A 14,100-nucleotide genomic window follows, 5' to 3' on the forward strand; every position below is an offset into this window, starting at 1 on the left:
CTCATTGTCCCAAAATGGCTGCTGTAGCTCCAGCCATCACCTCCTCACACATGCAGAAAATGAAAAGTTTCTCCTCAAGGCATCTCCTTTTAAAAAAGCAAAACACAATATCCAGAAGCCCTCTAGCAGTTATCCCTTTAGATCTCATTGGCCAGAACTGTGTCACATGATGTTTTCTAAACCAATCACTGGTGGGGAGAGGGGAAAGGTTCTGGGCTAATCACTGTTAGCCTAGAGTTGAGCACATGGCCAAGCCTGGGGAGTGAATATTGAAACAGGATTGAAGAAAGGACCGGAACATGAATTGGCTATCAGCAGCCGGCCAGTGCTGTTTTTCCCTTCCTTCTCTTTTCCATACCATAAACCCCAGCAGACTGCTGGATAGGGGCGGGAGCTGGGGGAGCAGGTGAAAGGAACCTTAAAAAATCCCTAGAGGGGCTGTCACCCACCCCCACGTATGTCTCTGCTTCCCCGCCCCCCAGTCTCTCTTGAACCCACTCCATTCAAGCCTGCACACCCACCGCGCCACCAAACTAGCTTTTATCGAGACCACCAATGACCCCCATGTTGCTAAAACCAATGGTCACTTCAAAGTCCACAGCTGACTTGACCTGGCAGTGGGATGACCATATAATTCATCATCTAAACTGGGAGTAAGAGGGGGCCGGATACTATAACAGGTGCGCCAGGACACCCGATGTAAAGCGGGACTGTCCCAGGCAAAGCTGGACAGACAGACGGCCACTCACCTGAGAGAGCAGGCTGCACACTTGACGACCCCTTCCTCCTTACAGCACTGTCCCCAGCGGGCTTCCAGGATAACCCCTCTCCCCTGTCTCCCCTCCCCTGCCCTCCTCTCTCCTCCTGTTCAGTCTCTGTTCGGCCCTCTCCATCTCCCAGATCTCTGTAGTTGAGGTGCTGGGTCTCTTCCCCACCTGCAGTCACTCCTCCGTGGGCTCATCCAGTCTCGGCTCTAAATGCCATCCAAGTTCCCACGTGCACACCTGCAGCCAGGACCCCGCTCCGGAGCTCCTGACTGACGGTGTCCTGGGCTGTTTGATGGCACTGCTGGACCCCTAACAGGCATTTGAATGTGACACATCCGAGACTGAGTTCCTGACCTCCCCACGTCTGCTCAGCCCACGGCTGTCTTCAGCTCAGGGAGAGCGAACCCCACCGTTCCCACTACTGAGATCGTGCTTGGTTCCTCTTCCCCTGGCGTCCCATTTCGGGCTCACAACGTAGCCTGCCGCACAGCTTCCCCTTCTCAGTGCTCCTGCTGTACCCGCCTTGGTCCAAGCCACCTTCACTTCCCACCTGCACTGTTGAAACGGCACCCCCAGGCCTCCCAGCCCCAGCTTCCCTCTGTTTTGCACCCAATAGCTAGTCAGTGTGATCTTTTACATTTTTTTAAATGTTTGTATTTCTTTTTGAGAGAGAGCAAAAGTGGGGGAGGGGCAGAGAGCGAGGGGGACAGAGGCTCCAAAGCAGGCTCCGTGCTGACCGCAGTGAGCCCGATGTGGGGCTTGAACCCATGAACCGCTAGATCATGACCCAAGCTGGAGTCAGGGGCTCAACCGACAGAGCCACCCGGTGCCCCGCCAGTATGATCTTTCAAAGCATAAGTTAGATCACATCATTCTGTTTAAACTCTTCCAGAGTAGGGGTCCCATTTCACAATAAAAACCCCAAGGAGACTCAGCAGGCTCTGACGCCCACCTCTGTATTTCCTCTGACCTTATCTGCTGCTCACACCCCGTCACTTCACTTCAGCAACAAGGGGCTCCTTGCTGTTCCTCCTGCACACCAAACACACACTGACCTCAGGGCCTTTGCACTTGCTGCTCCTGCCGCCTGCAATGCTTTTCTCCCAGCTATGTGCACAGGTCCCTCCCTCCCTCACTTTGGATCTCTGCTCAAATGTCACCTTAGCAGTGAGGACTTCCATGACCACCTTGTAGGAATTATTACTCATACAGATGATTGAGAGACAGAAAGAGCAAATCCCCCCATTCCAGCACTTACTGTGCCCCTTACCCTGCTTTGATTCCCTCGAAAGCATTTACCATGATCTATCATGTTATTTATTTGCTTGTTTATTTATTTGTTTACTGTCTGGCCCCCCTAGACTTGCACGGGCGAGAACTCTACCTGTTTCTTCTCATTGTGCCTAGAACAGCACAGAGTGGAAATTCACAAATTCTATGGGATGAGTAAACGTGCACCGGATACATGCATCCACGCTGACATCCATGATTGCAGACACAGGCCTTCCCGCCCCCACGCATACATGGACCCCAGCACATGGATTATAGGAGCTGAGGCTGAGGAGTGCAAAGCCAACGTTTATTGAGCCAGCCTGGGTCTTGGCTTTTAATCCCATTTGAGATTAAACAACCGGGCAGTAGGTTGAGACCAGCAGGCTGGAGAAAGCCACCAACGCGCCTAAGATCTCCTGGGAAGCCCTCGCAGACCGCAGGCCCAGGGCTCCACGGCTGCCTCCCCCGAAGGACTGAATGCGAGGACAGGGTCCTGTGGTTACACCCACTCAGGAAACGCAGCTGGAGCAGGAAAGGGAGGAAGGGAGGGAGAGAAGAGGCTGAAGTGTCTGCAGCGGTCCAGGCAGGTGGCCAGGGAGCCCGGCCAGGCCAGCGCCTGGGAGGGGACTGAGTGGGTAGAATGGCGGGGGCACCGTGGGAGGAGGCAGGGGTGCGGGCTAGGAGGGCCTGGCCCCTNACTGAGAGGGGTGACTTCTCCTAGTCCTTCAAAGGTGCCCCACGCCAAGGGGAATCCAAGCCTGGGTTCGAGACCGCACTCCGCCACCAGGTCCTCTGTGCGCTTTGGACAACACTCTCGGACTCTGCTTTGCCCCTCTCTAAAGTGGGATTTGACCTCTGGCCTCTGCCCCCCTCCCCGCCGCAGCCCTTCCATGCTTCTTCCCCAGCACCCCGAATTCCACGTGTCCACATCCTTCTTGTGCTTGAACTTCAGGTGCCGCCCCCTCTACCGCACTGACGCCCACCCCTACCCCGCACCCCACTGCCTTGTGCTTGGCCCTCCTGTGCTCAGGGGCTTGCGTCACGAAATCCCTTCGTGGCCATAGACCGTTTCGGTCTCCTGTGGTTTTTATTGTATGAAACTCCTCCAAGCACTTCTCTGCACGCACAGAATAAAATCGAAACTGCTTTTCCTCTCCCAGTCTTGCCCGATCCGGCCTGTATCTCCCTCTCCCAACTCATCTTCAGCCACCCTCTGGCTCTGCACCAGCCAAGGTGGCCTCCTTCCTGATCCTCACCTTATTCCAGCCTCTGCACCTTTGTATGTGCGGTTCCCTCCGCGTGGAACCATTTTGTGCCAGGCTTCTTCTCATCCTTCTGGGTCAGCCAAATATCACCTCCGCTGAGAGGACCTCCCTGATGTCACCCCAGCCCTTCCATCACTCTCTTCCTCCCCTCTTCCTGTTTTATATTCCTTCTTAACACTTCTCACCCCCAGGAATTCATGGTAGGTCTCTTTCCTTTATTACTAGAAGGTCAGCTCCATGAGGGCCCGGACTATTTTGCTTATTGCTTTGTCTCCAGGGCCCAGCACAGGGAGGTGTGGTAAATAGTTGTTGGAAGAGTAAATGAATAACCAGAAGAAATGCATCTCTCTCCTGAAATACAGCTGAGCAACTGCTTGTATCTTGCTGTCTTCACAGAGAAACGGTTTTGAAAGTATGTTGAAGGAATGAATGAATGCATGCATTTCTGTCTCCCCACTTGTAGTAGATGCCAATGTTTGATGAATGAATGAATGATAGAATCTTTGAAAAGGGGGTGTAAGGAAAGAAAAGGAAGGAGGAAGAGCAGCAATGGGGTGCCCGCAAACTCTGGGGGATCTTCCCCTGCTCCCACCTCCTGCATCTCCATAGCTCTCCCCAGAGGTGGCCCCAGTGCNAGTCAGGGGAACAGTTCCCGCAGAGCCTGCAGGGAAGTCATAAGCTCCAGGAAATGAAGGCTGCGGAGCGATGCCTCCTCCTCACCCATAACTCCAGCCTCATTATGACCAGCCCAGGCTGTAACGTGGGGAATCAAAGCCTGATCCCCGGAGCGGGGGGGCGGGCACAGCTCCAGGATCGCAGAACAGGGCCACAAGGGAAAGGGGTGGCTTCATGCTGGGCTCTGCCTTCATGCCCAGGCCCTACAGAGTGGGCGAGGAGGGGGTGGGACGGGTGCTGGGGGTGCTCACAGCAGAGGGCACCGGCCCTCCTGACCTTCCTTAGTTCAGAGTAGCGCCTGAAGGGAAGGAAGGAACTTGCTGTTCCCTCCTCTCTTCCCCAGGGGCTGTGAAGCTCCCTCCTTCTCACCGCCCTCAAATGCAGCTCTAACCTCTGGCGGTCCCCCCTTCCAACAGATGACTCCCTACCCCGAACCCCTTCCGTAAGGAAACTCTGGTGCCCGTGCCGGGCAAGAGCACTGAGGAATCTAACATCTGCAAAATGGGTATAAAACACCAACCTTCGCAGCTGCTGTGATTCACACAAGTCAGTTAAAGGCATGGTGCTGGGTCACAGGGGCTGGTCCACGTTTCTTCTGCCCTGGACATTGCAGCCGCCTCGTTCTCCCGCAGGTGGATCTGGCTGGGGTCAGGTCAGTCTTTCCCAGATCCTCCTGTTTCCACCCTAACTCCCCCCACCAGCCAGAGGCCCCCCAGACTGCCCACACACTCCTCTGCCACAGCGCCCCTCCCTTTCTCCCCACGCACCTTCCCCTTCCAGACACGGGTGCCCACTCTCTTCTCGGAGCCCCTCTTACAGCCCTGCTCACACGCCACCTGGCGTTCGGTGGTTTTTGGGGGTCTCGTCCCCCACCCCCTCTAAACTGTGAACTTATTTTTGCCCTCGCATCCAGCCCAAACCTGGCCAAGCCGATGCTCAGTGGGACTGAGTTGTTGAACTGAGCTGCACTGGGCTGGGGGAGAGGGGTGGAGACTGAGCCCCTCACCCCCACTCACTCTCGTCAGTGCCTGAAATCCCACCATTAAAGCAGCACCGCTGTCCCCTGTAAACACCACATTAAGCCATTATTCATCATTATGGCTTGAGTAGGAGTTAGGCCCTCAGATCCTTTCTTGCTGAAAGCAGGATCTGATGGAGGCGAGGAAAGGAGAGATTGATCTGGGGACGGCGGTGCTGGTCCGGGAGGGGGGAGAAGTGTCTCTCAGATGCTGCAAAAGGAGTGTTTTCTAGGGGAATGTGGAGACACCATGGTAAGCTCAGAGGGCTGTGGCCCTGCCCAGAGTCCCTCGGCACCTCCAAGCAACACGGGCCCCATCCCTGAAAGGGGCTGTGCAGGGACGAGCATGAGATCAGAGGGCCCTCCTTGGGCTTCTGTTTCCGATGGAGTGACCTCTGACCTACTGTGGGAAGGCAGGAGTGTGGGTGGCAGGCTGGGTGCTGGACTCTGCACTCGCATAGCCTGGGTCCTGGCTCCCCTTGAGGACCCCTTCTAGAATGGCCTGCTCCCTCTCTAGGGTGAGGGGTTTCCAGGGGCTGGGCTGGGCTAGACAGACTGTCAGCCCGCGTCAGGGGAAGCAGCTGGTAAGGTCCGTGCTCGGCTGGGCATGGGGGCTGGCGGCTGGGCATGGGGGCTGGCGGAGGGAGGACCAGGGAGAAGGAGCCGCGCCAGTGGCCTGAGAAAGTGGGCGGAGGTGGAGAGGGGACAGGTGTGTGATGGGAGTTGAAAGGAAGGATCNTGAGGGTGGGGGTGGGGAAGAAGGGGCGGACTAGACCGTGGCCGGAGAGGCAGGGATCACTATGGGTCATAGCAGGTGTGTAATTAGTACCCAAAAGATGAGACGTCGACTCAACCTGCCCTGCCCCCACAAGACACCTCCTCTGATGTTTCTCTCGTTTCTCTCACAGGCTCCGGGCCGGGTCGGGACGGCCCCTAGTCCTCTGGGGGTCCGCCCGGCCGCAACCAGCACCCCTCTGCGCGGGGACCATGGCACACACNCAGGGCCCTGCGCTCGCCTCCTCCGCCCGCCCCACGCGCTCCTCCGGCCCCTGCCCGCGGTGCGCCCCAGAGAGTGCCAGGAGGTAAACCCAGGCCGGCCGGCTTGCAGCCAGATGCATCTAGAATGTAGAAACAAGTTTGCACATCTGCTCGTGTCACGCACATACTCTCTCCACTCTGCTTAAAATTCTTCAATAGCTTCCCATGCACTTGGGGTCAAGTCCACATTTCGTCCGGTTGCCTGCAGAGGTCTGGCGCTCCCTGCAGCCCCGCGGGCCACACTCCTCTGAGTTGCAGCCCCAGGGCTCTCCTGAGGGTCCTTACAATGCCCCGCCCAGTCCACCCACGGCCCCTTTGCTTGGGTTATTTCCTCCCCCTCAACTGGTCGATCCAGCTCTTTCCGCTGATTACTTTAGACTGACACTCAGGTCTCCACTCAAATGCCACATCCCCAGAGAAGCCATCCTGGCCACGCCAGGCTGGGACAGATCCCCTGTAGGTGGCCATCTCTCCCTGTCAGGTGCCCCCCCACCCAAGTCTCCATATCTTTCCTTCCTAACACTTAATTATGCACGTGTGTGTTTGATTATGCAATTAATGTATATATTTCTTATTAGACCCTGTTTGTTTTGCTCACTATTAAATCCAGCACCTAGCACAGACATTGCTCGCAAACTGTACATTAAATGAATGAATGAATGTGACTTTCTCAAACTCTCTGAGTAAAATGCTGGTTAATGTGGCTAAAGATCTATGCCTTAGGAGTATATGAAGCTGGGAAGGACTTTTGTCCAGCCACTTCAATTCCTAGCCCCTTGTGGGTGCGAGGCTGCAGAGGAAGAGGCTAGTACAATCCAGCCCCTGCCATTTGGAGGCTCCCCAGAGTAGCAGAGATGCTCTGGTACATGATACGCTTTACGGGGTAGCACCTTGCTCTGAGCAGACATTCAATTAATGGTATCTATTGGCTGGCTTCGTGGAGGAGAAAAAACCTGAGCTGGGTTTTGATGTATGAGTAGGAGTTCATCGGGCTGATGAGGAAGAGGGCATAGCCTATGCAGAGACTTGGAGGCCTGAAGGAGCCTAGCTCATTCAGAGACTTGTCAGCAGATGAGATATTGAGGCAGAAGGTGCTGATAGGGTACAGTTCTCTGTCAGCCTTCTGGGAAGTTTTGGTCAGCAGATGCAGGGAAGAGACCAACTCTGGAGTTTCCTGTGAGCTTAATGAGTCTGAGAAATGGGAGGCTGACCAACCTGCTCATTTCAGAGGCTCAGGGATCAGGGAGGTGAGGAAAGCCTTGATGTAAGCCTCTGGGTTTGTCTTGCAGGAACCCAGATTTTCTCTGGTCTAGACACAGTAATCCCTGATCCTTGGCTACGTTCCCCTCCACACATGGCTTCAAGGTCACCCAGCAAACTAGTGGCAGAGCCTAGGACTCCTGACTCCCAGCCAAGGGCCGTGAGATGGTGGGGCTGGCAGAACGGAGTGAGGGGGTGGGGAGGAAGGAACCGGTACCAGCTAGGCTGTAGCCGATGGTGAAGTTAACTAAGAATTACAGGCACACACCTGAGTCTCGGGCCCGGTTCTGCCAACCCATGAACCATATTCCCTTGACCAAGGTACCTCCCCTCTCTGAACGTGTCTCTTCATCTGTAAAAGGGGGGCCACAAGAGCCCACTTCCTAGGGTTGGCGAAAGGATGAAGGAAGAAAACAGCATGCGCGGTGTTCAGCCTGCCCCCTGGTTGCGTGTTCGTTGTTGTCTCCTCCTTATTCTCCTCTAAAGCACTTAATCCTTAAACCACAAGGTAGAGATCGCCGTGCCCTTTTGTAGGCAAGAAAACCGAGGTTCGGAGAAGGCAAAGCCACAGAGCGGGCAAGCGGCTTGGCCGGGATTTGAACCTGTGTGTGTTGGAGGCCAGTCCCAGCCTGATTCTCCAAACGTCTCCCAGACATCCAGGCCTGGGAGATGGACCTGGGTCCAGGAAAACCTGAGAGATGGGGAAGGGCTCTGACACATCGGCCTGAATGTCAGCTTGATGACGTCAGGTACCCGGGCTCTGTTGTCTGCCTAACAGCTGGGGCTCTGAGATACCCCCCACCCCCCCAGCCACCCAGGTCCTGAAAGGATGAGAGAAACCTGCCACTGATTCAGCACTTGCCGCTGCGTCCAGCTAGCCATTAGCATCTCACAGCGTGAGTGAAATCCTACCCCTATCTCCGTCGCCTTAGTTAGTCCCTTTATTACAAGAGTGGAAAACTGAGGCCAGAGGCAGAGAACATCATACCAAGGTCACCTAGCAACGTGGTGACAGAACCAACCCAAGGGACCAGATTTCCGGACACCAGCCGCGGGCCGAGTGCAATGTAACTGCCCTTGGCTGTGCGCCGAGCGTTGTGCCCCGCCCAGGCGTCTTTCGTCTCCTCGAGGCAACCTCTCCTAACACCCCACTGCTGTCATGACTATGTTATCCTCCCCTCCATCGTCTTCACCCGGAGCCCCCCTCTCTTATTGCCAGAGCCCCCCTCTGTGCAGGGAGGAGAGAGAAGTTTCCATCTCTTTGCAAACATCTGCCCAGAGCACACTCTGTTTGGAAAAGCCGTATACAGTGTGTGGTTCAAGGGGGCCACTGGAGCTAGGCAGCCGGGGTCAAGTCCCAGCGCTGCCCCTTACTGCCTCTCTGGTCTCGGGCACATTATTTAACCTCTCTGAACCTCAGGTTCCTTATCTGTTGAGGGAGGCTCTTACTTACCCTCCTCAAAGGGTTGCGGTGAGAGTTCACTGAGTTAGTGTGTGTCCAGAACCTGGAATCACTAGGGTCTGGCACCTGGCGTGGGCTCCGTATTAGCTTTTATGATTATAGGTCTCGCCTGGGATTTCCACCACCTTGAGCCTCCCAGCTACACAGACGCTACAGATCCCTGCCCCAAACCCTGAAAGCCTTCGCGGCAACCTAATGCCCTGATTTCTCACCACCAAGCAGTGCGGGGGGNTGAACCCACCCCTCACTCAGTATTTAATAGGGATATGAGGTACATGGAGCTTGGATTTTTAAAAAACACCTGTGCCCTTTCCAGCCGAGCCCAACCTTTGTGCAGGCGGTTGTATGTGCACACGCGCACACGCGCGCGCGCACGCACACACACACACACATACACACTCATACCACGCTCTCTGGCTCTTTGGGGAGAAAGGACTTCTCCACGTTCAGTGCATTCATTGCTTCCCGTCCCCCGCCCCAGGGAGCCGCTCAGAGCATCCGTCCTTGTCGAATTCCAAAGGTAGCTTAGCAACAGCACCATCCGCCGAGCGAACCCCGGGCGCCCAACGGTAACCTATTTTACAAACGCCTTCTTCATCACTCACCGCCAGACTCCCGGCCGCACCCGCAGGAACCGCTGGGGCCCGAAGCGGTGGCCGCCCAGGCCCCACACCCGCGGCTCCTCGGCTGTCCTGCCCCCTCGGCAGCCCCGCCCACCTCGCCCCCTAACCTCTCCGCAGCACCCACCCTCCAACCAACCTCCCAGATTTCCATACAATCTGGGTACTTTGACTAATCCCTTCTCCGAACTGTAATTTCCCCGGAGGCCTCTGTCAGCTGGATGTGGATTTTGTAGGATTTTTAATTTTTTTTTTTTAAAAAAAGATAGAATTATGGGGTCAGCACTTATGACCAACTCCTGTGGGCGGCGAGATCTATTTTAGATATACAGCAGGATTAAAGTGGGGAGGAGAGCAGATTTAATTAAGTTGCTAATATTTAAAGAAAATTGATGAACTCCTGGTTTACGAGAAGCACAGGCGTGAACAGACCCCTCATTCCGGGGGAGGCTTTTTATTTGATTTGCTTTCCGCTTAAATCCTGGACTCGTTTTATTTGCGTAGCTGCGCTGTCCGTTTAATTGTCTTTAATAAGGAAAACGTACCTCTGCTCGCATTTAATTTTGATTTAATTAGAAGGAAGTAATTAATGGCCTCATAAATCCCATTTTTCAGTCCCCCCCCGGGATGAGAAGCCATCACTCTTGTGTTTTTCACGTTGTTTATGACGGCGGGCTGGGGCTTGAGGAGGTGGTCTCTCCTCTGGGGCTGTCCAACACTTGGCGCTGCGGAAAGAACTCAGGATTCGCAGTCAGGCCTCAGGGTTGCCTCTCGTTAGCTGTGTGACTTTAGGTAGAATATAGACCCTCTCTGAGCCTCAGCTTGCCAATCTGTGCAGTAGAGAGAGGAAAACCTCTGATCCACAATATCATGATGAGGCATCAGTGAGGTCAGGGTAAAGGATCTAGGCGTGTGTCTAGCGGCTCTTCTCCCCATCTAGCTCGTGCGTACCTGGGATCCTCCACAAATCCCAGAAGGCAGCTGGGGAGGCCAGTGGCAGTTGTATGTTTTGTGTTCATTTATTCAACACGTTTGGCGCCAAGCCGTGTGCTGGGTGCTGGGTAGATGGAAATGAACAGCCCTGTGCTTGGTCCTCAAGTAGCTCATATCTCACACTCGCACGTGCATATACTCTTATACACACAAGCGTGTGCGCACACTACATTCTCTCCCTTCCCCTGTCGGTCAGGACACCTATGTGTGCCAGGCATGGGGAGTTCAGCAGGCATAAAGCAAAGTTAGTCCACACCCCTGAGGCCCAGGACAGCCAGGGAGACAGACGTGCAACACTGAAGTGTTGGGGGGGGGAGTGTGGAGCAGAGGGGAGTGTACGAAGTGGGGGGGGGCACCTGAGAGGGCTTCCTTGAAGGAGAAAACAAGCTAAGTTTAAAAGACAAGAAGGTAGGGGTGCCTGGGTGGTTCAGTCGGTTAAGCGTCGACTTCGGCTCAGGTCATGATCTCACAGTTCGTGGGTTCAAGCCCCAAGTCGGGCCCTGTGCTGGCAGCTCACGGCCTGGAGCCTGCTTCGGATACTGTGTCTCCCCTCTCTCTCTGACCCTCCCCTGCTCATGCTGTGTGTGTGTGTCTCTCTCTCAGAAATAAAAACATTAAAAAAAATTAAATATGGAAGACAAGAAGGTAGGGGCGCCTGGGTGGCTCAGTCGGTTGAGCGTCTGACTTTGGCTCAGGTCATGATCTCAGGGTTTGAGAATTCAGGCCCTGCATTGGGCTGGCTGCTGTCAGCACAGAGCCTGCTTCAGATCTTCTGTCCCCCTTTCTCTCTACCCCTCCCCTACTCATGCACGCGCGCGCTGTCTCTCTCTCAAAAATAAACATTAAAAAAAAAAAGACAATGGCAATAGAAGGTACTAGACGATGCCCCTGTCTCTCTATCGGGTCAGGACTTCAGCCTGTGGCCTTGTGTCAGGAGATGGGGATGAAGTGGGTGACTCTTCAGACCACGGTGGGAAAAGGAGACAGAACGCCCACCACGTGCCAGGAGCTTCCACACATTATCTCATGATACTTTGGAGCGCATGAGAGCAGCATCGTGTCCTTTACAGATGAGAAGACTGAGGCCAGGAGAAGGGTGGCTTCTGGCTCAGGGCCACGCAGCAGGGCAGTGGAGAGGCTACACTGGTGGCCAGCTGGTCCCGAAGCCAAAGCCCATCCTCTCTCCTGATGTGTGATGTGCAGCCCTCTTCCGCATGATGAGAGAGGCTCGGGTACAAGGCAAAAGGTGTGTCCAGCCCCCCTCCCCCCGCCCCCAGCCAGACCGACAGATTCGCAGAGGCTGCAGACAAACAAACTGCGCTTTGGAGTCAAACAGATGTAGACCCAGCTCAGTCTCCTCCCCTGGGAGGGGGGATCCGCTGATATGCACTCCATTGTGAAACTAGATTTCTACAGAGGCCCACAACATCTGGCACATAGTAGGCGCTCTGTAAACACGAGCACTGTCCCCCAGCCTCCAGTCACAACCGGGACTTCTGAGATGGCCTTCCGGGCTAACGACACAGACACACATGCCGGCTCCAGAGCCGGGACCCAGACAGGCCCAAACCCGCAGCTCTCAGCTCATAGTTCTTGCCTACGTGGCTTAGCTCCTGTCTGACTCTGCCATCCCCAGAGAGTAGCCACTCGGCCACTACGTGAGCGCTAGGTCATTCTTCACGGAAGAACATTGGTGACATCACCACTGGGTTCCACTCCCTCCTCCCCACCCCTCACTCATGAGTGATTCCTGCCCGGAGTCTGAGTTTGCCTGTAAGCAAGGTCTGCAGGGACATGACAGAGACCCAGGGGACACAAAGGGAAGGTGACAATGATCTACAGAGGGCTCCGGTCATTATGAACGTGCTCTCATTTAATCCTCACCGCACCAGTGCCAGAAGGGCTTGATCTGATTTCTCAGGTGGGCCAACAGACTCAGAGAGGAAAGATGAACAAGTCCATGATCCCAGCATGAAGTGAGTGATGGGATCAGGAGATCGGCTTCCCGAACTTAGCTGTGTGACACAGCGAATGACTTTCCCTCTCTGTGCTTCCACGTTCTCATCGGAGAAATGGGAAGAATGATGTTTCACAGGGCAGAGCTGAGAACTATTAAGATTATAGCTGTGAAGTATCCCCCCAACATGCTATCTGTTTTACCACGCGGCTCAGCAATGTTTGCTGACCCAATCGGCAGACGACAGGTCTGATTGGAAAGCGCGTGGAGGCGCTCGCACAGGGGACAGGTTCGCCCCCTCCTAGCCCCACCTCTCCTGGCCAAAAGTGGAGGCAAAGCATAAACAGCAAACAGGAGACACAGGTCTTCTCATCCCCGGCACTGCCAATGATTCGGGGCTGACGTCCTGAGATAATTTTATTGGGGGCATTAAACTGAGTTATGAGGTTTTTACAATCCAGCCACTTATGAGAAATCTATTAACAGTAACTGGACAGGAAGAAGGCTTCTCGGTGGAGCCCAGAACGGGCATTAATTGGGGCAATCTATAACAGGACGGGGACCCGGAAAGGTTCCACCAGACGCCTCCATTTACTCCCCGCAATTTCTGCTGAGAATCAGCAGACTCGCCAAAAAGAGAGAGATGCCCATTAATCGGCTAATGAAATATGAAAATGTTTATGGGCCATTCAATCTTCCAAATGGCACTTCTATAATCCACCTTTCAGACACAGAGTTCCACCAGCAGAATTTATACCCGGGCTCCTCCTGCGTGGCGAAGGGTGGGCTTTCGTTCCCCTTCGTGACGACTTCATTGGCACATGTTGTCCTGCTGAGTGGGCTGGGGTACACGGCATCCTGGCCCGAAAGGGGCCCTAAGGGTTTTGCCATTCACACTGCATCTCTGCAGAAGCTTAGAGCGGAGCAGGGACCCGCCCAAGGTCACCAGCTTCGTTGGATGCTTTTCCCCGTACTGAGAGCTGCCTCAGAAATTTGGGCATCGGAGGGCCAGGACCTAGGTGTCTCTGTTCGGCAGAACAGCCTTGCTCCGGGCCCCTCACCTGAGAAATCTCAGTTCAGGGAAGACAGCCTGGGATTGGGAGCCTCACAGTGCCTGGATTAAATCCCAGTTATATATAGCTAACATTTAGTAAATAATATAATAATAACGATAGCTACCATTTATGAGACACATTACGTTTCTGTCAGGGCTGATTTTCAGCCGGTACATACCAGTATAGTTGAGCCGGTCGTTAAGATAGTGAAAAAGCTTCCCACCTGCGGTAAATAGTCTCTCCCCTTTCCCTCGGCCCTCAGTTCCCTCAGCATCTTGGACCTCTCCCTGATCCAATAGCCAGGGGGGCCAAAGGGCTCTGCTGCGATACCATTCCGTGGCAAAGCCCCCGCCATGCTGGCTGGTAAATATTGTGTGTCCTGTGGTCCCAGGCAAGTGCTAATGCCTTCTGTGGACTTTAAACTCCGCGCCTGCCCCCCAGCGCCTCTAGGAGGGAGATGCTAGTATGACCCATGTGTTATGGAGGACTGGGGAGGCCCAGAGAGGTGCAGTGACTTGTGTGAGGACACACAGGGAGATGATGCCGGAGCCGCAGCCACACTACACTGCTTCTTCCTCCCCGTGGGCTGCTCCCAGAAGGCTTGAGGATGGAGTGAGAAAGCCCGCGCTGGAGGCCAGGCTAGTCCCTCTAGCCGTCTGACCTTGAGCAGACCACCCCACTTCTCTAGTCCTGAGTAGGAAAATGAAAAGGAAACCAG

At 54.7% G+C, this 14,100-nt stretch overlaps 1 protein-coding gene across 1 annotated transcript in view; it reads left to right on the forward strand.

The window, feature by feature from the left end:
* The window catches only part of CDH22 (cadherin 22), a 76,613-nt gene that overhangs the window by 4,722 nt on the left and 57,791 nt on the right, over window positions 1-14,100 (forward strand). The window contains exon 2 of the mRNA XM_077766654.1: window positions 5,906-6,079. Within this exon, the coding sequence (XP_077622780.1) occupies window positions 5,906-6,079 (174 nt within the window). The remainder of the gene's footprint in view (window positions 1-5,905; window positions 6,080-14,100) is intronic.

Source organism: Crocuta crocuta, unplaced genomic scaffold (assembly GCF_008692635.1).
Source record: "Crocuta crocuta isolate KB4526 unplaced genomic scaffold, BGI_CrCroc_1.0 scaffold71, whole genome shotgun sequence".
NCBI classification, from domain to species: domain Eukaryota; kingdom Metazoa; phylum Chordata; class Mammalia; order Carnivora; family Hyaenidae; genus Crocuta; species Crocuta crocuta.